The sequence below is a fragment of the Lissotriton helveticus genome, chromosome 4_1 (assembly GCF_964261635.1).
Source record: "Lissotriton helveticus chromosome 4_1, aLisHel1.1, whole genome shotgun sequence".
Taxonomy (NCBI): Eukaryota; Metazoa; Chordata; class Amphibia; order Caudata; family Salamandridae; genus Lissotriton; species Lissotriton helveticus.
The window spans coordinates 702,828,224-702,853,508 of NC_136063.1; the positions used below are offsets into that span (position 1 = coordinate 702,828,224).

The following is a 25,285-nucleotide window of genomic DNA, read 5'->3' on the forward strand; positions in this document are numbered from 1 at the left end:
GGGTATGCCTAGATGTGTGTTGTATACTGCCAACAGATTCCAGCTGCAGTTTACCGATGAGTTTGAACAAGGCTGAACCTAGTCGGGGTTGCATGTATTCCTGTTCAAAGGGGGCATGGCCTTTCAATTTGGGGTTTATTGTTTCCGTTGAGCAATCAACATCAAGGCTCATTTCCATATTGTCACTTCCCATCTGGAATGGAGCATTGGGTTAAAATATTATATTGTCTCCAATAATTGCCAGTGGTCGATACTTTTGAAAGCATTCCGTCCATCATGTATTGTTGTGAAGAATGAAATAGACCTACACGGAAGGTATATTTCCACAATTACAGCTTTATTTCCTTCCCTTTGTGTGTCTAGTCTGTCACCTTTTCAGTGAGCATGGTAGGATTTCTGCCCATCCCTATTCTAGTTAGTGGATGTTCTGTGTTCTCCTCTTTAAAGGAATAAATCAGTGGTTCCTCCCAGGTGTGTGGTCAAGCGAAAGTGTGGAAATATGGGCATGTCATAATCTTTTGCTCTTTCAAATGGAAGCTATCATGTTAGAATGCAGTGTTGAAGGGGAAAGTCATTGTGTTTAATTTGATAAGCTTTAATGAAGATTGACTACTATTTGCTCTACATAAATGCCACAAACAAATAACTAAACAATTAATATATTTTTTGGTGTTTATATGAATTTCTAGTTTTTGGCAAAAAGAGCTGCACAAATTTCACAGTAATTACATTTATTATCCTTTTCTAGCTTAATATTTGAAAGATTTTCCAGTGGCGATCCCAATGCAAAAGACAATTCTGTTGGAATTCAGCTTCTCGGATTAGTCCTTGCCAACAACCTGCCTCCATATGATCCGAAGTGTGGCATTAATAGCGATAAGTAAGGAAAATATATTTTTTGGTTTACAAATGTACAGAGAATTGTATATGGGATTGGTAAACAATAGGAGTTGAGTTACTTGGAAAATAAATTTGCTGAGTTAAGCTATATTTCAAGCAAATGAGCTTGCAACCTGTTTGGACCAATTGATAAATATTTTCTGGAAAATCTCAGCCTCACTGTCCATCCCTTATCTACTCATGCTTACCTGCAGTCTTTGATTCAACTTTCCCTCGTGGGTCTTTGGGACAATTTCGAAACAGTGACCCAGTGACAGACTTGTTAAAAATATGACGCTGAAGTCAGAGATTCTCAGTTGATCGAGGTGATAGGCAAGAACTTAGTCTCATCAAGGAGGTTGGTTCTTTGTTCATACAAAGCCACATGCCTGTTGGCGCACTACTCCTATGCTCTTTAGAAAATGGTACAAATGGTCATTCCCCTTCTTATGGGCTATGTGAGTACACAGTTTGCAGATATAGTTTGGGGCGGATTTGGGGTTGCCCACAACTTATTAGGTACTGTCTTGACACTAGATTTGGTATCCAGGCCTAAAGGGTCCTTTTTTGATCCTTCAGACAATCACTTGATTGTGCTCCACTGATCTCTCTATGTGTATCTAAACACATGTGATGGATACAGTTCACATGTTTGGCAGAAAGGTTTCCTTGACCTTTGATGGGACTATGTGAAGTTCCACCACTGTCTGATCTTGGAGGTTTGATTCTTTGGCTAGACTGTCCCAGTTGCGGCATGGAAGATTTAAAGGCTTTGACTACGACCTTACAGATCTTACTACATATCAGTCTATGTATTTCAGAGGTTAACAGGGATGTTGTGCCCTTGAGGCATACTGGGATCGAAATAAACTTTTTTCTACTTCCTCATCACCAACCTCCCCACCCAGGCTGTTTTAATGCATCCTCATGGGAAAGCATGTGCCTGATGGGGAAAATGTTTCTATAGGATGACTCTCAATTCTTAAAGGGCCATTGAGCCTTCTGCTTTATGTGGGGATTTGTCCTATGTTTCTCGGGTGCATATATCTGTTCCTGCCCACCTGCTGGTTTTAAAGTATTGCTTGAACAGTTGAGGCTCTTGATCTGAGAAAGTTCCGGTAAGTTGAATTTCTCTCTGTTTAGAGGGTACTTTCATGTGATTACTGGCAGAAATTGGTTGCATTTTATTCTTTACTCTACTGTATGAAAATGTTATTCTTTGGTCCTACTGCCTCTTGGACGAATCTTGTATTCTAGTCTAGGTTAATTGCTTTTCAACCTATAGTCTTGCTTCAGTGGGACTCCCCTATGGCTGTTGTCTTGTCTGTCACTACAACATTGTGTGATGTGCTGTCCTTCTGTTGCATTGTGAGATCTTTGGAAGAATTCCCTTGAAACCTCAATTCTATTTTTTGTAGCTTCCCCCATTCTTCCGCTTTCTGATAGGAAGGCGCCTCATTAAAACAAGTGCAAGTAATTTTATTGACACAATTTGGTTGGAAAAGAGGTGGCACACAGTTCTGTGGCTCTTTCATTTCGGGCTTCCACTTCTGTTGATGATGGATCTATATCCTTGTGACTGACAGGATTAGGTTCCTCATACAATCCTTCATCCCTCCCCTTTGAGGCGACCCCTCCAGCCATGCCACCGCAGAACCACCGTGTATTGGGGGATCATTTGCGACTTCTGCAGGAGGAAGTTAAGGCCCTCTTGGCCAAGGGGGCCATCGAGCGCGTTCCTGGGACAGAATTACGGTGTGGTTGCTACTCCCACTACTTTCTGGTACCCAAGAAGGGCAAAGGGGGCCTACGCCCTATCTTGGATCTACGGAACGTCAGCGGCTTCCTCCGGAAGGAGAAGTTCAAAATGCTGACACTGGCTCAGGTCTTTGCTTCCCTGGACCCAGGAGACTGGATGGTAGCATTGGACTTGCAGGATGCTTATTTCCACATCCCCGTCCTGCAGGCCCACCGGCGTTACCTGCGGTTCACGGTAGGCCACGAGCACTTTCAGTTTACCGTGCTCCCCTTCGGCCTTACCAGCGCCCCACGGGTGTTCACGAAGGTGATGGCGGTGGTCGCAGCTCATCTTCGCAGGTTAGGGGTTTCAGTCTTCCCCTACCTCGACGACTGGTTGTTGAAGGTGGGCTCGCCCCAAACAGTCGTCAACCACCTCCAGACGATCGCAAACCTCCTGCACTTGCTGGGGTTTTCCATCAATGTGCCGAAGTCACACCTGTGCCCCTCTCAGAAGCTCCTCTTCATCGGAGCGGTTCTCGACTTCGGGTTTATCCTCCCGAACAGCGGGTTCGGAACATTCAGGCTATGATCCCACTCTTTCAGCCCTTGTCCCGAGTTTCGGTCAGGTTGACGCTGCGGCTTCTGGGGTTGATGGCCTCCTGCATCCTTCTGGTGCATCACGCCAGTTTGCAGATGCGGGCTCTGCAGTGGGACCTGAAGTTTCAGTGGGCCCAGCATCAGGGCAACCTATCCGACCATGTCCTGATCTCGGAGGGCACTGGGAGACAGCTGAAGTGGTGGCTCACGGACCGCGATTGGGTCAGCGGCAGATCCCTCCTTCTTCCCCAACCGGAGCACGTAGTTGTGACGGACGCGTCCCTCCAGGGCTGGGGAGGCCACATGGGAGAGGCGGAGGTCAGAGGCCTCTGGTCTCCGGCGGATTCCCGGCTCCATATGAACCTTTTGGAGCTGCGGGCGATTCGTCTAGCACTGAAGGCATTCCTCCCCTCTGTTCGGGGGAGTGTAGTGCAGGTGTTCACGGACAACACCACCGCCATGTGGTACTGCAACAAACAGGGCGGGGTGGGGTCGTGGACCCTTTGCCAGGAGGCTCTGCGCCTCTGGCAGTGGTTGGAACATCAGTGCGTGACCCTGGTGGTTCAACACCTGGCAGGTTCTCTGAACGCCAGGGCGGACGAACTCCGCCGTCGGTGCATGATGGATCACGAATGGCGTCTGAACTTGGACGTGGCGCAAGGCCTCTTTCAGCAGTGGGGAGAGCCTTGGTTAGATCTATTCGCCACCAAAGAGAACGCGCAATGTCATCAATTCTGCGCGTTGAAATTTCCAAGGCGGCACTCGCTCGGAGACGCTTTTCGTCGCGAGTGGAGTTGCGGTCTATTGTACGCCTTTCCGCCTATACCACTTCTGCCCAGAGTGCTGAAGAAGATCAAGCGCGACCGGGCCCAAGTTATCCTTGTGGCTCCGGACTGGGCACGAAGGTACTGGTATCCAGAGCTACTCAGTATGTCAGTCGATCCCCCGGTTCGTCTGCCTCTTCAGGAGGACCTTCTGTCACAGCAGCAGGGGACGGTCCTCCACCCGAACCTGCCCAGTCTCCACCTCCATGCTTGGAGATTGAGCGGCGACAGTTGAGGCCATTTGACTTGCCTCCTGAAGTCTGTAATGTCATTCTGGCAGCCAGGCGCCCCTCCACAAAGTCGGTATATGCCTGCAGGTGGAACAGATTTGTGGCATGGTGCACAGCAAAGGCTGTGGATCCTCTTGCTGCCCCTCTTTCTGAGGTTCTTCTCTTCCTTCTTTCACTTGCCAGCAGGGCTCTTCTCTGGGCACTATCAAGGGCTGCCTGATCAACCTTCTTTGTTCAAGTCCCCTATTGTAACTCGTTTTCTAAAGAGCATCAAACACACGTTCCCTCCTGTTCCGTTTGTGATGCCTCAGTGGGACTTGAACCTGGTTCTTACATTTCTGATGTGCGCTCCCTTTGAGCCACTTCACATCTATCCTCTCCGTCTTCTTACTTTGAAGACTGCTTTCCTGGTTGCCATCACCTCTGCCAGGAGAGTGAGTGAGCTCCAGGCCCTTTCTTGTACTTCACCTTTCCTTTCTGTCCATCCGGACAAAGTGGTGCTGCGTACCAAACCTTCTTTCCTGCCCAAGGTTGTCACGGCCTTCCACATCGGGCAGTCTATCACCTTTCCCACCTTCTTTCCGCCACCGCATCCCTCTAAAGAGGAAGAGCGGCTCCACCGTCTGGACCCAAAACGTGCGCTTTCATTCTACTTGGATCGCACACGCCAGTTCTGGGTGGATGACCAACTCTTTGTTGGTTACGTGGGCGCTAAGAAGGGAAAAGCGGTGCACAAGCGGACCATCTCTCGGTGGATCATCTTGTGTATCCAGGCATGTTACTCCTTGGCTAAAAAGGAGCCCCCTGTTGGATTGCGGGCTCATTCCACTCGGGCCACGGCGACTACCACTGCCCTGGGCCGGGGAGTGCCCTTGCAGGACATTTGCCAGGCAGCTACGTGGGCCTCGCTGCACACGTTTGCAAGACACTACTGCCTGGACAGTCAAGTCCGGAAGGATGACTTCTTTGGCTGTTCCGTCCTCCAGGACTTTCTGGTGTTGGTATTGCTGGGGTATCTATTCTAAGGTAAGGAATCTATCCCTAACGTGTCTCTTTCAGATGCACAAGTTACTACTTGTGTAACGATATATCATTAGTGATAGATTCCTTACCGACCCACCCATCCTCCCCGTTCTGCGAGCCGATATCTAGGGTTAAGGTCATCCCCTTTCAGGGCCCTAGTTTCAATGACACCAGTGTTGGTTTTTAAGAACTGATGTCAGCACGCGGAGGCGGCGTCTAAGTACTCCGACGACGTCATCACGGCGCCCACGACGCCGACGACTGACGCGGAGCCGCAGACGACGCCTACCGACGCGCAAGGGTACTGCTACGCAAAAAAATTCCGGATCCAGTCTGACGCCTGGGGATATTCTAAGGTAAGGAATCTATCACTAACTAATGTCTCTTACAGATATATCGTTACACAAGTAGTAACTTGTGCATTAAGCAGTACAATAAAAAATCGTTGGAGGCTCAATATCTCGATTGATGGGTGCACAAAAGGGTAGCAGACATCACACCACTGGACGGCACCTCGTACAGCTCAGTAATGTCATATCCATGGAGGTACAGAAGTCTAGCTGGAATCATTGTGCCACCTGTCTGGGTGGGAGAGCCATTCAGTGGATCAATTCACAAGCAGCAAGACTGCATCAGCTTGATAGTTCCAGAGACATCTGGGGCTACTTTCATCCTGAATATGGTTTTTGATGCAAGCCAATCTCCAGATCTGTTACCTTCAGCTCTATCTGGGAGAGCACTGGAACCAACTGCTGGGTGGGCAGTACAGAGCTATCTCAGTCTAGCCATCCAGAGTTTTGACCTTGTGATGGTTGCCACATGCTCCCAACATTTTTGATAGGATGCCATTTCTGCCTGTCTCTTCCAGAATACACAGCCTACACAAGTTCCACTGAATATGGACCTGATGAACTATGTTTGTCCTATCTCATAAATATGTTTGAGCAAAAAGCCATAGTAAAGCCTCTCAAGCCCTTTGTCGTTTCGATCACAATCAATACAGCAGTTCTTGTCTAAGTGAAGACATGAGGATGTACCCCCTCAAAACAGCTCTGCTGGCTGACATTGGATCTTTTATAGTGTGTCCATGGCTAGAATGGTAAAAGAAATAGTGAACTAAGTCAGCGATACCTCACCCCAAAAAGAGACTGAGTATAGAAGACTGAAAATATGTGAGAACCGACTTGAGCCATGCATATTGGCATGGGGAACAAATGTGCCAAAATTGCTTCACATGTCAGGGGATATAAATCAGCATTGATAAGTCACTGTTCAAGGATGCACCATGAAGTCTCTGCTTCTCTGTTTTTATAATAGTAGGCCAGGGAATTAATAGAAGTATAAACGTGCAGTATAAAACATTTAAATGTAGCAGAACTCCTGAAAGGATAAGTGAGCTGAGGAGTATATTGATGATAGAATGTCTCGAGATGTGCCTCTATACAAGTACAGGTCATGCATTACACAGGCCTACCATGTGAATAAAGTGGTAAAACAAACAGCTGAAGTTGTATGAAAGATCGTCCACACCTCAATGAAAGAAAAATAGTGAAAGCTACTCAATGTTTAAGGTTGGGTCATGATGTAGTTGTTCAGTGTTCAAGACGGGAAAAGATGGAACATTCATGATACGCTGCAATCCAAGTGTCATACTGCTTACTAGCTGCATGAATACCCCCTGCGTAATGCAGGCATGCAGGACAAACGGCAGCAAATTGTCTGCTGACGCTCCAATCTTAAATGGAGGAAATAATTTTAAGGTAACCTGGAAATACCTTCCAGCACTAGAGTGTGAAGAAAGAGAAAAAACATTGTCCATTCCCAACACTATAGCTGCAGAGTTAACCAACACAGCCATTATTGGGAATTTTGAAAGGTTGCAATATGAAAGTTCTGGAACCCACACCACCAGAATCAAGAGAATCTTTGCTACATGAAGTGTATGAGTGGCTTGCAAGCACATTATGGTAGATAGTACTGCAGAGATCAGATGATTACTTCATTGAGTAAGATGGTTTGCCAGATTAATCACTCCCCTCTGATATATTCTATGGGCTGCAGGCCACTCATTCGAATCATGCCAGTGCCAAGCCAGCTTTTCATCCCTCCTAGTAAAATACATGCCATTAACATAAGAAAGAATAACCTATTCAGCTTAGAATGCTAAGCGGTGGTACATCTGGCAAATGCTACAAGAAAATACAAATTATTATATAGACTCTCTCCTAGAACAGGCAAACAGTGGTGCTACAGTGAGCTTAGGTTGTGTTAAGTGGGACCTAATTGACAATATGAACCAGGAATAGACATAGATGATGAGAATAACAACAAACCAAGAAATTGCAGACAGTCTGAGTGAGGAAAGTGCAGAAGACATGTAAAAATTCAGACATGGAGCTCTGGCGTACTTATTCAAATGGATACTGATAGATGATCTAAAGTCAAAAGTGAAGAGTGAAAAGAAGAGATGCTGGTTATACCATGACAACGTGAAGATCCACAGATTCAACAATCTTTTGGAAATACTGAGATCCAAGGCATTTCACTGTTGCATAGTGGCACACTATCTAAAGACTTCAGAGTTCATTGATTTTATTACGATCAGTCAGAACCAACAGAACATATGCCCCAGTCCATACTGCTGCTGAAACGTCATAAAATTCACTCATTCCTGTAGTCATATATGCCAATTGAACTTCGCATAGAGGGAGAGATATACCAAAAGCATAGGTATTGGCGAGAAGTGTTTTATTCCCTCATCACCGAGTGATGGTGTATACGTCCACCATTCAAATAATCTTTATCTGGCAGTGCAACATTTTGAACAGTTCTTCCAACAGTAGACATAGGTCACGGTAAGCAAGTGTGCAGCTATTTAAATGCAGCATGGTACTGGCAACCCCGAGTGTTGACACATATGGAAACTAAGGCAATGAGAATAAGTTGATGTGCAAGGGAATGGTGTTGGGCTGGGCAGTGACTTGGGAGTAGGGGCAAAGAGCTTGAAGTAACTGGTAATCAATATAACTTCAGGTTGGACTTGGCTCCAAGATGGACCTGATGAGTATCGGAGCAGGGCTGTCTGTTCTTTTACTTTAGTAGTAGCCTTGGATACAAAATGGGCAAGTCTGGTTAGGGCACCTGGATATTGCTAGCCTAACCCGCTGTGGACTGTAGGCTGTGCTAGACTGGGCACTGGAGTTCATTATCCCCTTGATTAGTCTGATAATAGTCTGCGCTGGGCATTACCATGGCTTAAAGCTGGATTAGAGACGAGGCAAGGCTGTGAACAAGACACTGCAGCAATACTTTTCAAAACCTGCTAAATCATATTCTAACCTGAAAGGCATTAAAGTAGAGCCCTGCCACAGACCTGCTGCTCATAGGTTTCCTCTGGGCATACTTCTTTATCTTTCCATTATCTAATAGATGACTTCAATTGAATTCGCTAATGATAGCTTTGTCTGAGCGCCCATGGTGTGCTCTGTGTGTTTGTTGCTGTAAAAAAACTGTCCAAGAGCAAGAAGAGGAGGAAATATTTGTAGCAACACTCATTAATTGTACATGATATTAATTTTCAGCATCAGGTTTGTGCGTCGTTCTGCTTGGTGTATAATAGTACTAATAAAATGTTCACTTATAGTGTTTGTAGAAGCATTGAAGGAGCCTGTACTTATGAGGAAAGTAACAAAGGCCACTTACCTGACTGCTTCTCTTTGCAAGATACCGTTAGCATTAATGAGAATGATTCCTTCATGGAGGAGCAGACTTCTCTAGCTCTTCCCCAGCTGTGAAGATGCCCCACGATTTCAGGGACTCAGGTCCTCGTGCAAGCCTGTTGGAATCAAGGGTACCCCAACAATATACAGTTATTGAGAGGTGTATAGGGACATTTAGGGTGAGTCAGCAAAACAAACAGATCTGAAATGAATCAAGAGAACCTAGATAGTAGTATGGGTAAACAAAAGAAATACAGTGAGCGTAGGCTGAAGCAATTGAAAAAATAATTATATGAGGATGGTGAATCTACTTATTACAGCCTCAAACATTAAATATCGCGAATCCAGAAGTGGCTGTCATACTGGGCCTGCTGGGATAAAAATACCTTGTGTGCGATGCTGGTCTAGCTCAGTCATGCTGACAAATTATATGAAACTTTTCTTATGGAATTGTGATTGCACATGTTATTTTTTAGAATGAAAGACGGAGACATGTTATAAAGAACCTGAAACCCCCTGGAGCTCTTGCATGTGGGGAGTATGATTATTAGTCCACTGCTCAAGAGGGCTTTACAGTTTTGAAACATTGGTGAAACCCTGCATGTGATTATTCAAAGTAGTTATTATACAAATACTCCTTTATGTCTTTATGGCATAATACCCTAGTGATATGTCTTCCCAAAACACCAGAGACAATCCAACAAAAACTATATATCTACTGGTACACAGGATGCCTTCGACTGTGCCTGGCAGATGGTAGTGAGACACATTACTATTTAGTGTAGGAAAAAGAATTGCTCAAACTTGTATTCGTTCCTGGAAAAATTAGAATAAATCGCCCCAGTTCAAAACCATACATTTTCACCAGAATATGATCGATCAAGTAAATTGAAGCTAAAAAAGACGCAGAAGAACATTTCCTTATATCAAAGAGTCAACCTTCTAAAGGAAACCACATAAATAGCGTGTCTGCGCTTGCTAACCAAAGGTATATAAACCTTCTTTGAAATCCAAATACAAGAGAACGATAAATGAAATGCTACAACCTACTCAACGGGAAAGACACTCGAATGGAATGTTAGCTGACAGTGACAGATCCCAAAGACAGTCTGACAATAACCAAGGGCAGGGTCGACATTGTCTGGATACTGTAAGCAAAGCACAGCGCAGACAGACATGGAAAGCATCGCAAAACCAGATCTGTCAGTGTGACCAGGCATCGTGGAAAACGGAGTACACTTCCTAATAACCAAGTATGAACAAACATGGAATAACTGTCATGATGCATTCACCTACTGAGTTTGCGAAACATAAAGACAACTCAAGATCCAATAAATCTTTGGCAATGCCTGAAATACCATAGGGCATGCAAGTGAAATAGTGTTGCTAAACCCCAATATTTAATCACCGCGATATTTTACCAAAGACAATTTGGCTCCAGTGTTTCCAGATGATCTAGCAGTTAGAGACTACAATTCTCATCGGGAAAAAATAGTTTAGCAGAGTTAACAGAAATAAAACGCTGAAAGCATAAAGAAGTAAGTTCTAGATCTAAAATAAGGCAAACAAGTTAATTTATTAGCGAATAATAAAAATGCGGGACAGAGAAAAAAGCATGAAATGCCATGAAAACCCAATTTCAGAAGTACAGATACATGCAAAGCTATAAAACTTTATAAAACCCTAGATAGGCAGAACCCAAGTAAAAATTCTAAATGTCAAACTCATAAAGAGTACTGACAGCATCCCATTAGCAAGTTTAAGAGCAAAAAAAGAGCATGGCAAGTCACCCTTGAAAATAATGAGAAAAAATTATAAGAAAAATCCCCTGTGTAAGTGTTAGAAACGGGTTGCGTGGTGCAGAGCGGGCGGGCCAAACTCCAGAGGAAATGTGTAAAGCATCCGCGCATCACACATGTGACACACAAGGCACACTACAAAAAGAGACTCCACACCAGGTTAGGTGAAAAACAGTATGTGTATTGTAAAATAAACACATCAGAAGGGAATCACAGGTGCAGATAAACTGTGCCAGCCGGCACCGGGGAATAATTCACAAGGGGACTATATACAGGGCAGCGCCAATCGGGCTGCTGCCAGAACCCTCACAAGTCCAAGGCTAACTGAAAGTCCATAAGCAATAACATCTCACCGGCCGTACCTACTGGTGAGTAGACATGCACTTGGCATAAATCACTTTAGGCATTTGTCAAGGTAGGCCTAAACATGAAACCAGCCACGTAGACATTAGGAAAAAACAGTAGCATAAAGGTATTAATCATGAAAACACATTATGCATAACTTCAGGCATAAATCATTGTTGCCGTTGCCTGGAATGGAAACCTCCGGTTAGGCAGAGTATGCAGAAATCCAGCATTGCAGCCTTAGGGGAAAAGAAACCATTAGCACTAGGCATAAAACACAGTGGTCAGGCATAAAGCCTGAATCAACCCCTTAGGCCTACCGTCACAGTGGACCTGAAAACACGAATACATTAGGCATAACGGGTGAGCATATGCTGCAAATCATTAGGCACACCGTACTCAGCTGGGGCCTAAACCATGGGAGCATTAAATCACCTTAGAGTAGGCACTTTACGCAGGACCCCCACAAGGTAGCATTAGGGTATAAGCATTGCCAGCATTAATGCATTAGGCAAACAAACAGTATGAATAACCTATTAGGCGGGAAAAGCATTAGGCATCAACCGGTGGGCCTAAACGTAGTAGGCATGAAGCATTCTCATTAGGGTAAAAATGCTAGGCAACATCACCTTAAGCATTAGCAGATGAATAAGGCACCTCCTGCGGTACATGGGGCCTAATCATATTAGAATGGGGCATACACATGAGGCATTTCATCATTGCGCACATTAGAACAGAACATTAGCATAATGGTGCATCCCTAGTAACCCCCAAACATCTTGTAAGCATTAGGGGGAATTAAACCATTAACGATATAACCATATGCATTAGGCATAAGAAACAGTAACAGTACACTTTATGTAAATACACCTGGAATAGCTGCCCCAAGGTTGCAGATTCGCTTCTGGCGCTACTGCGCCTGGGGAGCACCTACTCGGGGGCTCTCAAATTACCAATGGCCCAAAATCAGCACTGCAAACCGGAGGGAAAAGCATTAGGTATCATCCTAGGTACAAATGCATTATGCAACAATAATATGCAAGAAATCTTATGGGGCAATAGGTCTCCCCAGCATAAACACAGTTCGCCCCAATCGTGGGTACAACACTCTGAAACTGGCCCCAGGCCAACTGGCCTCTCTCTTGGGCTCAAATGCCCTATGTCCCGCAAAGTCAGGGCTGGCTGTAAAAACAGCAAAAGCAAAGTGCGCAAAGCACTGGGGCAGGGCAGGAGTGTCTCTCACTCCTCTCTCTCTTCTCCTGAGGAGTACAATGCCCCTCAATACGTTGCAGCTGCCCACTGTCAACCAAGCAGCCAGGGGGTATCCCACATGCCGGGATCCCCTCGTAGCACTTTAGAATCCCGGCGCTGCAGACGTCCACTCCTCTTCTCCTGGGGACAGTTGTAGTGCCTCGGCAGCAAGCAGAGCACAGTCGATGCGAATAAGGCACTCTTGCAGCACACACGCAGGGGAATTGAAATATAGCGATTTGACAGCACAGCGCTGCAGGACCCCCGCACCTTCTTGTCCTGGGCAGGGGCTGGAGGTAGCGCTCACGAGGCGCTAGATAGAACACAGTCCCAGGGTCCCACCCAAGGGAGTAGCGCCCACGCTCCTCCCCTCCTTGGAGTGCAGGCAACCAGTAGATAGTGCTCACGAGGCGCTAGGCGGCAGGAAAGTTCTCAGGGACTTGGATAGCTCTGCAGCCCGCAGAAGGCGCTAGGCATCAGGAAGAGCCCAGTCGCTCCAAAAATAGCGCCCACAAGGTGCTAGGGGAACATACTGGGGGACTCCCTCACAAGCCGTCAGCTGCAGGATCCACGCTCCTCCTCTCTTTGGGGATGGAGATATAGCGCTATGGAAGCACCGCGCTGCAGGCGTCGGCTCCTCCTCTTGCAATCAGGAATGTAGTGCCTCCCAGGCGCTAGGGAGCTGGCAAGGATCAAGAGTCCCACACAAGGAAGTAGTGCCCACACTCCTTAACTCCTGGGAATACAGGCAGTCAAAGTATAGCTCTCACGAGGTGCTAGGGCAGCAGAGCAGGCAGGCCAGGCTGAGCAAGATCAGCAGACAGTGGGCACTCATCAGTACAGGACAGCAGCTCCTAGAAGCAGTCATCTCCCATCTCCTCCTGACATAGCAGTCTTAACTCCAGGAAAGGCTCTCACTGGCACTGTGGACAGCATTACGCAACATTTATTATTTTCCTCTCACACCACACATGGCATATACATTTCCTACCATGGGGGAGATGTCACCTAAAGGGGGGGGGGGGGGGGGTTTCCTAATATACCTATATCTGAAAGAAACAGGTTAGTATTAGATTCCTTACCTTAGAATATCCCCAGGCGTCAGTCTGGATCCGGAAACTTTTGCGTAGCAGTACCCCTGCGCGTCGGTAGGCGTCGTCTGCAGGCGTCCCCTGCGGCTCCGCGTCGTGTGCCGTGATGACGTCGCTGGAGTATATAGACGCCGTCTCCGCGCGCTGACGTCAGTTCTTCTTTTTTCCGCGCCAGTTAGCGCAGATCCGAAGAGCAGTACTCCGGTCTTTTGACCAAGTGTTTGTAAAACTAATTCTTTCTACGGTGCCGGTAGGATGCCTGGGTTTAAGAGCTGCGACGAGTGCGACCGCATGATGTCGGTCACCGACCACCATCGACTCTGCCTCCGGTGTCTGGGCGCGGACCACGACGTGGAGTCCTGCGTCGACTGTCGGGCCTTGACGAACAAGTTACTTACCTTCGGTAACGATATATCTGTAAGAAACAGTAGTTAGTATTAGATTCCTTACCTTAGAATATCCCCAGGCGTCAGTCTGGATCCGGAAACTTTTGCGTAGCAGTACCCCTGCGCGTCGGTAGGCGTCGTCTGCAGGCGTCCCCTGCGGCTCCGCGTCGTCGGCGTCGTGCGCCGTGATGACGTCGCTGGAGTATATAGACGCCGCCTCCGCGCGCTGACGTCAGTTCTTTGCACACAGCTTTTCCGCGCCAGAACACGCAGAGCCATGTGAGAACCAACACTGGTGCCATTTGAAACTAGGGCCCTGAAAGGGATGTCCTTAACCCTAGGTATCAGTTCGCAGAACGGGGAGGATGGGCGGGGCGGTAAGGAATCTAATACTAACTACTGTTTCTTACAGATATATCGTTACCGAAGGTAAGTAACTTGTTCATCTGAAAGAAACAGGTTAGTATTAGATTCCTTACCTTAGAATAGATACCCCGGCAATACCAACCCCGGTGGTGGGTCTGCGAACCAATACAACCTACACCAGAAAGTCCTGGAGGACCGAACGGCCAAAGAAGCCATCCCTCCGGACTTGACTGTCCAGGCAGTAGTGCCTCGCAAAGGTGTGCAGCGAGGCCCACGTGGCCGCCTGGCAAATGTCCTGCAAAGGGACTCCCCGGCCCAGGGCAGTAGTAGCCGCCGTGGCCCGAGTGGAATGGGCCCTCAGCCCAACAGGAGGCTCCTTCCGAGCCAAAGAGTAGCATGCTTTGATGCACAGGACGACCCACCGAGAGATGGTCCGTTTCTGTACCGCCCTTCCCTTCTTCTCACCCACGTAGCCAACAAACAGTTGGTCATCCACCCGGAACTGGCGTGTGCGATCCATATAGAATGAAAGCGCACGTTTTGGGTCCAGACGATGGAGCCGCTCTTCATCCTTTGAAGGATGCGGAGGCGGGAAGAAGGAGGGCAAGGTGATGGACTGCCCAATGTGAAAAGCAGAGACTACCTTGGGCAGGAAAGAAGGTCTAGTCCGAAGAACCACCTTATCAGGATGAACAGACAAGAAAGGAGGTTGAATAGAAAGAGCCTGGAGCTCACTCACTCTCCTGGCAGAGGTGATGGCTACCAGGAAGGCCGTCTTTAAGGTGAGAAGACGGAGAGGACAGGAATGAAGGGGCTCAAAGGGAGCGCACATCAGGAAAGTCAAAACCAGGTTCAAGTCCCACTGAGGCATCACGAACGGAGTTGGAGGATACATGTGCGTGATGCCCTTTAAGAATCTTAACACAATAGGGGACTTGAACAAAGATGGCTGATCAGGTAGCCTCAAGAAGGCGGAAAGGGCAGAAAGATAGCCCTTGATAGTGCCCAGAGCAGAGCCCTGCTGGGCAAGGGAAAGGAGGAAGAGGAGAACCTCAGACAGAGGGGCAGAAAGGGGATCCACAGCCTTTGCTGTGCACCATGCCACAAATCTGTTCCACCGGCAGGCGTATACCGACTTTGTGGAGGGACGCCTGGCTGCCAGAATGACATCACAGACTTCAGGAGGCAAGTCAAATGGCCTCAACTGTCGCCGCTCAATCTCCACGCATGGAGGTGGAGACTGGACAGGTTCGGGTGGAGGACCGTCCCCTGCTGCTGCGACAGAAGGTCCTCCTGAAGGGGCAGGCGGATCGAGGGACCGACTGTCATGCTGAGTAGCTCGGGATACCAGTACCTTCGAGCCCAGTCCGGAGCCACAAGGATAACTTGGGCCCGGTCGCGCCTGATCTTCTTCAGCACTCTGGGCAGAAGTGGTATAGGCGGAAAGGCGTACAACAGACCGCAACTCCACTCGCGCCGAAAGGCGTCGCCGAGCGAGTGCCGTCTTGGAAACTCCAACGCGCAGAACTGATGACATTGCGCGTTCTCTTCTGTGGCGAATAGATCTAACCAAGGCTCTCCCCATTGCTGAAAGAGGCCTCTCGCCACATCTGAGTTCAGACGCCATTCGTGATCCACCGAGCACCGACGGCTGAGTTCGTCCGCCCTGGCGTTCAGAGAACCTGCCAGGTGTTGAACCGTCAGAGTCACGCCCTGACGTTCCAGCCATTGCCAGAGGCGCAGAGCCTCCTGGCAAAGGGTCCACGACCCCACACCGCCCTGTTTGTTGCAGTACCACATGGCGGTGGTGTTGTCCGTGAACACCTGCACTACACTCCCGTTGACAAAGGGGAGGAATGCCTTCAGTGCTAGGCGAATCGCCCGCAGCTCCAACATGTTGATATGGAGCCGGGACTCCGCCGGAGACCAGAGGCCTCTGATCTCCGCCTCTCCCAAGTGGCCACCCCAGCCTTGGAGGGACGCGTCCGTCACAACCACGTGCTCCGGTTGGGGAAGGGAGAGGGATCTGCCCCTGACCCAATCGCGGTCCGTAAGCCACCACTGCAACTGTCTCGCAGTGCCCTCCGAGATCAGGACATGGTCGGATAGGTTGCCCTGATGCTGGGCCCACTGAAACTTCAGGTCCCACTGCAGAGCCCGCATCCGCCATCGGGCGTGATGCACCAGAAGGATGCAGGAGGCCATCAGCCCCAGAAGCCGCAGCGTCAACCTGACCGAAACCCGGGATAACGGCTGAAAGATGGGAATCAGAGCCTGAATATCCCGGACCCGCCGTTCCGGAGGATAAACCCGAAACTGCGCCGAGTCGAGAACCGCTCCGATGAAAAGGAGCTTTTGAGAGGGACACAGGTGTGATTTCGGCACATTGATGGAAAACCCCAGCTCGTGCAGGAGGTCTGCCGTCATCTGAAGGTGGTGGACGACTGTCTGGGGCGAGCCCGCCTTCAACAGCCAGTCGTCGAGGTAGGGGAAGACTGAAACCCCTAACCGGCGCAGATGAGCTGCGACCACCGCCATCACTTTCGTGAACACCCGTGGGGCGCTGGTAAGGCCGAATGGGAGCACGATAAACTGAAAGTGCTCGTGGCCTACCGTGAACCGCAGGTAACGCCGGTGGGCCGGCAGGACGGGGATGTGAAAATACGCATCCTGCAAGTCCAACGCTACCATCCAGTCTTGTGGGTCTAGAGCAGCCAAGACCTGAGCCAAAGTCAACATCTTGAACTTCTCCTTCCGGAGGAAGCCGTTGACGTTCCGTAGATCCAAGATAGGACGCAGGCCTCCCTTGTCCTTCTTGGGTACCAGAAAGTAGTGGGAGTAGCAACCACACCCTACTTCTGGCCCAGGAACGCGCTCGATGGCCCCCTTGGCCAAGAGGGCCGTAACTTCCTCCTGCAGAAGTGTCAAGTGGTCCCCCGACACACGGTGGTTCTGCGGTGGCATGGCTGGAGGAGTGGACTCGAAGGGGAGGGCATAGCCCCTTCGGACAAGCTGCAGCACCCACCTGTCCGATGTTATCGCGCGCCAGCGGGAGTGGTGATGGCGAACCCTGCCACCCACTGGCGTCACGTGAGCCCGAAAGCTCGGACTAGGAAGGCTTGGATGCAGCAGCGGAGGGAGGCGTGGACTGACCACGCCGCTGGCCTCTACCGCCACCACGGCGGAAACCACGGCCGCCACCGCGGTGGGGAGCGTTCTGCGTCGCGTGGCTGGCAACACGTGTGGGACCTCCCCTCCCTTGGCCACGAAAGGGCCGAAACGAACCCGTCTGCTGGCGCTGGGTCGAAAGACCCAAGGACTTGGCCGTGACCCTGGAGTCCTTGAAGCGCTCCAGCGCGTGGTCCGCTTTGTCACCAAACAGGCGACTGCCATCAAATGGCATGTCCATGAGTGAATTTTGGACGTCTGGCGAGAAGTTGGCAGATCTCAGCCAAGCATGGCGACGAATCGCCACCGTTGTGGACATCGCCCGTCCCAACGAGTCGGTCGTGTCGAGACCACAACGGATCGAGTACCGCGCCGCATCCCGGCCTTCAACTAAGGCCCGGGTGAGCTTGTCCCGCACCTCCTGGGGACATTGCGGCAGACACTCCTCGACCGTATCCCACAGGGAGTGGGTGTAGCGGCCCAAGAGGCACGCGGTATTACAAGACCGCAGTCCAGCGCTCAAAGAGGAAAAGACCTTTTTACCAAATTGGTCATACCGCTTTGATTCCCTATCGGGCGGAGCCGACGGAAACGCGGACTGCGAAGTGGAGGCCTGGATCACCAGACTCTCCGGGGAGGGATGGGTGGATAAAAAGGCAGGGTCGTCCGAGCGTGGACGGTGACGCCTTGCGACATTCCGGTCAACCGGCGCACCAGAAGCGGGCCTGGACCAGGTGCCCAAAAGGACATCCGACAGGGCCTCATTAAACGGCAGCAGAGGCTCCTGGGGGCATGACTGCGGTTTAAACACTTCGGTCAGAATGTTCGGTTTGACCTTCGCGACGGGGAGCTCAAGGTGCAAGGCCTTGGCAGCCCTCATCAGGACCACCGAATAGGCAGCACCTGCCTCAGACGCCACAGGGGACGGAGAGACAAACCCAGGGTTGGGCGACTCGTCCAGGCCACTGGCATCACCCAGATCACCTACCCAGTCCACATCATACTGGCAGGCACGGGGATAAAGGGTCCTCAGACCCCTCCCAACCCTCGGGGTCAACGGGCCCCATCGGCGTCGGATCCGGCGTCGGCCGACGCCGGTCCGACTCCGCGTCCGGAGTCGGGGAGGAAAGGGGGGTGGCGCCGCGCGGCGCCGGTGCCGGGGACCCGACGCCGGCCGGAGCCGACGGCGGAGTCGCTGCACCACGCGGGGGCGGTACCACGGGTTGGCCCACAGGAACCGACGCCGGAGAGGCCGGGAGACCAGCCGGCGACGAACCAGAGGGAACCAGCGGCGCCGGGGCCGGAGCCACCGGCGGCGCCGGGGCAGGAGCACCCGAACCGCTCGGGCCCCCAGACGGGACCGACGGGCCCGCAGGCGCCTAAGGCCCCGCCGGAGGAGACCTCGCCCTCATAGCAATGAGGAAGGCCTCGATCTCCTCACGGGACGCGCCTTCCCCAGGGACCGACGGGTATGGGGTAGACGGCGTCGGCGACCCACGCGGGGCCGCGGGGGTGGGGCCACCCGAGCCCCCGGCCGCATCACGCGGGCGTCGGGGGGAGTCGGGGGTGCGATGGCGACGCCCCGACTTCTTGTGCTTACCTGATGAGCCGGAGGAATGGTGGCGACTCCCGGAGCGCCCATGGCGGCTCCGCGATCGTTCCCTCGACCGCTCCCTCGACCTCCGACCGGACCGGGACCGCTCTCGACGCGGGGCCGACACCCGGAGCTCGAGAAGCTTGCGGGACCGCTCCCGCCTAGCTTTTCCAATCTGAAAGAAACAGGTTAGTATTAGATTCCTTACCTTAGAATATCCCCAGGCGTCAGTCTGGATCCGGAAACTTTTGCGTAGCAGTACCCCTGCGCGTCGGTAGGCGTCGTCTGCAGGCGTCCCCTGCGGCTCCGCGTCGTCGGCGTCGTGCGCCGTGATGACGTCGCTGGAGTATATAGACGCCGCCTCCGCGCGCTGACGTCAGTTCTTCTTTTTTCCGCGCCAGTTAGCGCAGATCCGAAGAGCAGTACTCCGGTCTTTTGACCAAGTGTTTGTAAAACTAATTCTTTCTACGGTGCCGGTAGGATGCCTGGGTTTAAGAGCTGCGACGAGTGCGACCGCATGATGTCGGTCACCGACCACCATCGACTCTGCCTCCGGTGTCTGGGCGCGGACCACGACGTGGAGTCCTGCGTCGACTGTCGGGCCTTGACTGGAAAAGCTAGGCGGGAGCGGTCCCGCAAGCTTCTCGAGCTCCGGGTGTCGGCCCCGCGTCGAGAGCGGTCCCGGTCCGGTCGGAGGTCGAGGGAGCGGTCGAGGGAACGATCGCGGAGCCGCCATGGGCGCTCCGGGAGTCGCCACCATTCCTCCGGCTCATCAGGTAAGCACAAGAAGTCGGGGCGTCGCCATCGCACCCCCGACTCCCCCCGACGCCCGCGTGATGCGGCCGGGGGCTCGGGTGGCCCCACCCCCGCGGCCCCGCGTGGGTCGCCGACGCCGTCTACCCCATACCCGTCGGTCCCTGGGGAAGGCGCGTCGCGTGAGGAGATCGAGGCCTTCCTCATTGCTATGAGGGCGAGGTCTCCTCCGGCGGGGCCTTCGGCGCCTGCGGGCCCGTCGGTCCCGTCTGGGGGCCCGAGCGGTTCGGGTGCTCCTGCCCCGGCGCCGCCGGTGGCTCCGGCCCCGGCGCCGCTGGTTCCCTCTGGTTCGTCGCCGGCTGGTCTCCCGGCCTCTCCGGCGTCGGTTCCTGTGGGCCAACCCGTGGTACCGCCCCCGCGTGGTGCAGCGACTCCGCCGTCGGCTCCGGCCGGCGTCGGGTCACCGGCGCCGCGCGGCGCCACCCCCCTTTCCTCCCCGACTCCGGACGCGGAGTCGGACCGGCGTCGGCCGACGCCGGATCCGACGCCGATGGGGCCCGTTGACCCCGATGTCTATATCGTCGACCCAGAATATGGGTATGATGACGATGAGTATGGAGAGGGTTGGGAGGGGTCTGAGGACCCTTTATCCCGTGCCTGTCAGTATGATGTGGACTGGGTAGGTGATCTGGGTGATGCCAGTGGCCTGGACGAGTCGCCCAACCCTGGGTTTGTCTCTCCGTCCCCTGTGGCGTCTGAGGCAGGTGCTGCCTATTCGGTGGTCCTGATGAGGGCTGCCAAGGCCTTGCACCTTGAGCTCCCCGTCGCGAAGGTCAAACCGAACATTCTGACCGAAGTGTTTAAACCGCAGTCATGCCCCCAGGAGCCTCTGCTGCCGTTTAATGAGGCCCTGTCGGATGTCCTTTTGGGCACCTGGTCCAGGCCCGCTGCTGGTGCGCCGGTTGACCGGAATGTCGCAAGGCGTCACCGTCCATGCTCGGACGACCCTGCCTTTTTATCCACCCATCCCTCCCCGGAGAGTCTGGTGATCCAGGCCTCCACTTCGCAGTCCGCGTTTCCGTCGGCTCCGCCCGATAGGGAATCAAAGCGGTATGACCAATTTGGTAAAAAGGTCTTTTCCTCTTTGAGCGCTGGACTGCGGTCTTGTAATACCGCGTGCCTCTTGGGCCGCTACACCCACTCCCTGTGGGATACGGTCGAGGAGTGTCTGCCGCAATGTCCCCAGGAGGTGCGGGACAAGCTCACCCGGGCCTTAGTTGAAGGCCGGGATGCGGCGCGGTACTCGATCCGTTGTGGTCTCGACACGACCGACTCGTTGGGACGGGCGATGTCCACAACGGTGGCGATTCGTCGCCATGCTTGGCTGAGATCTGCCAACTTCTCGCCAGACGTCCAAAATTCACTCATGGACATGCCATTTGATGGCAGTCGCCTGTTTGGTGACAAAGCGGACCACGCGCTGGAGCGCTTCAAGGACTCCAGGGTCACGGCCAAGTCCTTGGGTCTTTCGACCCAGCGCCAGCAGACGGGTTCGTTTCGGCCCTTTCGTGGCCAAGGGAGGGGAGGTCCCACACGTGCTGCCAGCCACGCGACGCAGAACGCTCCCCAGCGCGGTGGCGGCCGTGGTTTCCGCCGTGGTGGCGGTAGAGGCCAGCGGCGTGGTCAGTCCACGCCTCCCTCCGCTGCTGCATCCAAGCCTTCCTAGTCCGAGCTTTCGGGCTCACGTGACGCCAGTGGGTGGCAGGGTTCGCCATCACCACTCCCGCTGGCGCGCGATAACATCGGACAGGTGGGTGCTGCAGCTTGTCCGAAGGGGCTATGCCCTCCCCTTCGAGTCCACTCCTCCAGCCATGCCACCGCAGAACCACCGTGTGTCGGAGGACCACTTGACACTTCTGCAGGAGGAAGTTACGGCCCTCTTGGCCAAGGGGGCCATCGAGCGCGTTCCTGGGCCAGAAGTAGGGTGTGGTTGCTACTCCCACTACTTTCTGGTACCCAAGAAGGACAAGGGAGGCCTGCGTCCTATCTTGGATCTACGGAACGTCAACGGCTTCCTCCGGAAGGAGAAGTTCAAGATGTTGACTTTGGCTCAGGTCTTGGCTGCTCTAGACCCACAAGACTGGATGGTAGCGTTGGACTTGCAGGATGCGTATTTTCACATCCCCGTCCTGCCGGCCCACCGGCGTTACCTGCGGTTCACGGTAGGCCACGAGCACTTTCAGTTTATCGTGCTCCCATTCGGCCTTACCAGTGCCCCACGGGTGTTCACGAAAGTGATGGCGGTGGTCGCAGCTCATCTGCGCCGGTTAGGGGTTTCAGTCTTCCCCTACCTCGACAACTGGCTGTTGAAGGCGGGCTCGCCCCAGACAGTCGTCCACCACCTTCAGATGACGGCAGACCTCCTGCACGAGCTGGGGTTTTCCATCAATGTGCCGAAATCACACCTGTGTCCCTCTCAAAAGCTCCTTTTCATCGGAGCGGTTCTCGACTCGGCGCAGTTTCGGGTTTATCCTCCGGAACGGCGGGTCCGGGATATTCAGGCTCTGATTCCCATCTTTCAGCCGTTATCCCGGGTTTCGGTCAGGTTGACGCTGCGGCTTCTGGGGCTGATGGCCTCCTGCATCCTTCTGGTGCATCACGCCCGATGGCGGATGCGGGCTCTGCAGTGGGACCTGAAGTTTCAGTGGGCCCAGCATCAGGGCAACCTATCCGACCATGTCCTGATCTCGGAGGGCACTGCGAGACAGTTGCAGTGGTGGCTTACGGACCGCGATTGGGTCAGGGGCAGATCCCTCTCCCTTCCCCAACCGGAGCACGTGGTTGTGACGGACGCGTCCCTCCAAGGCTGGGGTGGCCACTTGGGAGAGGCGGAGATCAGAGGCCTCTGGTCTCCGGCGGAGTCCCGGCTCCATATCAACATGTTGGAGCTGCGGGCGATTCGCCTAGCACTGAAGGCATTCCTCCCCTTTGTCAACGGGAGTGTAGTGCAGGTGTTCACGGACAACACCACCGCCATGTGGTACTGCAACAAACAGGGCGGTGTGGGGTCGTGGACCCTTTGCCAGGAGGCTCTGCGCCTCTGGCAATGGCTGGAACGTCAGGGCGTGACTCTGACGGTTCAACACCTGGCAGGTTCTCTGAACGCCAGGGCGGACGAACTCAGCCGTCGGTGCTCGGTGGATCACGAATGGCGTCTGAACTCAGATGTGGCGAGAGGCCTCTTTCAGCAATGGGGAGAGCCTTGGTTAGATCTATTCGCCACAGAAGAGAACGCGCAATGTCATCAGTTCTGCGCGTTGGAGTTTCCAAGACGGCACTCGCTCGGCGACGCCTTTCGGCGCGAGTGGAGTTGCGGTCTGTTGTACGCCTTTCCGCCTATACCACTTCTGCCCAGAGTGCTGAAGAAGATCAGGCGCGACCGGGCCCAAGTTATCCTTGTGGCTCCGGACTGGGCTCGAAGGTACTGGTATCCCGAGCTACTCAGCATGACAGTCGGTCCCTCGATCCGCCTGCCCCTTCAGGAGGACCTTCTGTCGCAGCAGCAGGGGACGGTCCTCCACCCGAACCTGTCCAGTCTCCACCTCCATGCGTGGAGATTGAGCGGCGACAGTTGAGGCCATTTGACTTGCCTCCTGAAGTCTGTGATGTCATTCTGGCAGCCAGGCGTCCCTCCACAAAGTCGGTATACGCCTGCCGGTGGAACAGATTTGTGGCATGGTGCACAGCAAAGGCTGTGGATCCCCTTTCTGCCCCTCTGTCTGAGGTTCTCCTCTTCCTCCTTTCCCTTGCCCAGCAGGGCTCTGCTCTGGGCACTATCAAGGGCTATCTTTCTGCCCTTTCCGCCTTCTTGAGGCTACCTGATCAGCCATCTTTGTTCAAGTCCCCTATTGTGTTAAGATTCTTAAAGGGCATCACGCACATGTATCCTCCAACTCCGTTCGTGATGCCTCAGTGGGACTTGAACCTGGTTTTGACTTTCCTGATGTGCGCTCCCTTTGAGCCCCTTCATTCCTGTCCTCTCCGTCTTCTCACCTTAAAGACGGCCTTCCTGGTAGCCATCACCACTGCCAGGAGAGTGAGTGAGCTCCAGGCTCTTTCTATTCAACCTCCTTTCTTGTCTGTTCATCCTGATAAGGTGGTTCTTCGGACTAGACCTTCTTTCCTGCCCAAGGTAGTCTCTGCTTTTCACATTGGGCAGTCCATCACCTTGCCCTCCTTCTTCCCGCCTCCGCATCCTTCAAAGGATGAAGAGCGGCTCCATCGTCTGGACCCAAAACGTGCGCTTTCATTCTATATGGATCGCACACGCCAGTCCTGGGTGGATGACCAACTGTTTGTTGGCTACGTGGGTGAGAAGAAGGGAAGGGCGGTACAGAAACGGACCATCTCTCGGTGGGTCGGCCTGTGCATCAAAGCATGCTACTCTTTGGCTCGGAAGGAGCCTCCTGTTGGGCTGAGGGCCCATTCCACTCGGGCCACGGCGGCTACTACTGCCCGGGGCCGGGGAGTCCCTTTGCAGGACATTTGCCAGGCGGCCACGTGGGCCTCGCTGCACACCTTTGCGAGGCACTACTGCCTGGACAGTCAAGTCCGGAGGGATGGCTTCTTTGGCCGTTCGGTCCTCCAGGACTTTCTGGTGTAGGTTGTATTGGTTCGCAGACCCACCACCGGGGTTGGTATTGCTGGGGTATCTATTCTAAGGTAAGGAATCTAATACTAACCTGTTTCTTTCAGATGAACAAGTTACTTACCTTCGGTAACGATATATCTGTAAGAAACAGTAGTTAGTATTAGATTCCTTACCGCCCCGCCCATCCTCCCCGTTCTGCGAACTGATACCTAGGGTTAAGGACATCCCTTTCAGGGCCCTAGTTTCAAATGGCACCAGTGTTGGTTCTCACATGGCTCTGCGTGTTCTGGCGCGGAAAAGCTGTGTGCAAAGAACTGACGTCAGCGCACGGAGGCGGCGTCTATATACTCCAGCGACGTCATCACGGTGCACGACGCCGACGACGCGGAGCCGCAGGGGACGCCTGCAGACGACGCCTACCGACGCGCAGGGGTACTGCTACGCAAAAGTTTCCGGATCCAGACTGACGCCTGGGGATATTCTAAGGTAAGGAATCTAATACTAACTACTGTTTCTTACAGATATATCGTTACCGAAGGTAAGTAACTTGTTCGTAAGGCAGAAAGCACACACACTTTGCACTGCTAACCAGCGTCAAAGTGTCCAACATCCTGTACCCACCAATTGCATCACAGCGAAAGGGCTAGGGGAAAGGCAGAAAGTTTTGGGCTGCCCCCCTCCCAGCCAAAAGCCAGGGTAGACCAATCAAGGCCTTGATGGGCTTCCTTGCTTAGGGCGAGAAAACATGGACGCGGGCCCCCAACTGCAGGAGCATCCACAGGTACTCCGCCACTTTGTAACCCGGTGGTTCCCTCTGTCACAACTAAACCACCCCATTGGTACTCTCTAATTGGTTGCGGCCAGGACCG

General features: G+C 52.6%; 1 protein-coding gene across 1 annotated transcript in view; it reads left to right on the forward strand.

Moving 5' to 3' along the window:
- PRKDC (protein kinase, DNA-activated, catalytic subunit) overlaps window positions 1-25,285 on the forward strand; it is a 3,158,350-nt gene that overhangs the window by 1,268,561 nt on the left and 1,864,504 nt on the right. The window contains exon 51 of the mRNA XM_078687323.1: window positions 749-880. Within this exon, the coding sequence (XP_078543449.1) occupies window positions 749-880 (132 nt within the window). The remainder of the gene's footprint in view (window positions 1-748; window positions 881-25,285) is intronic.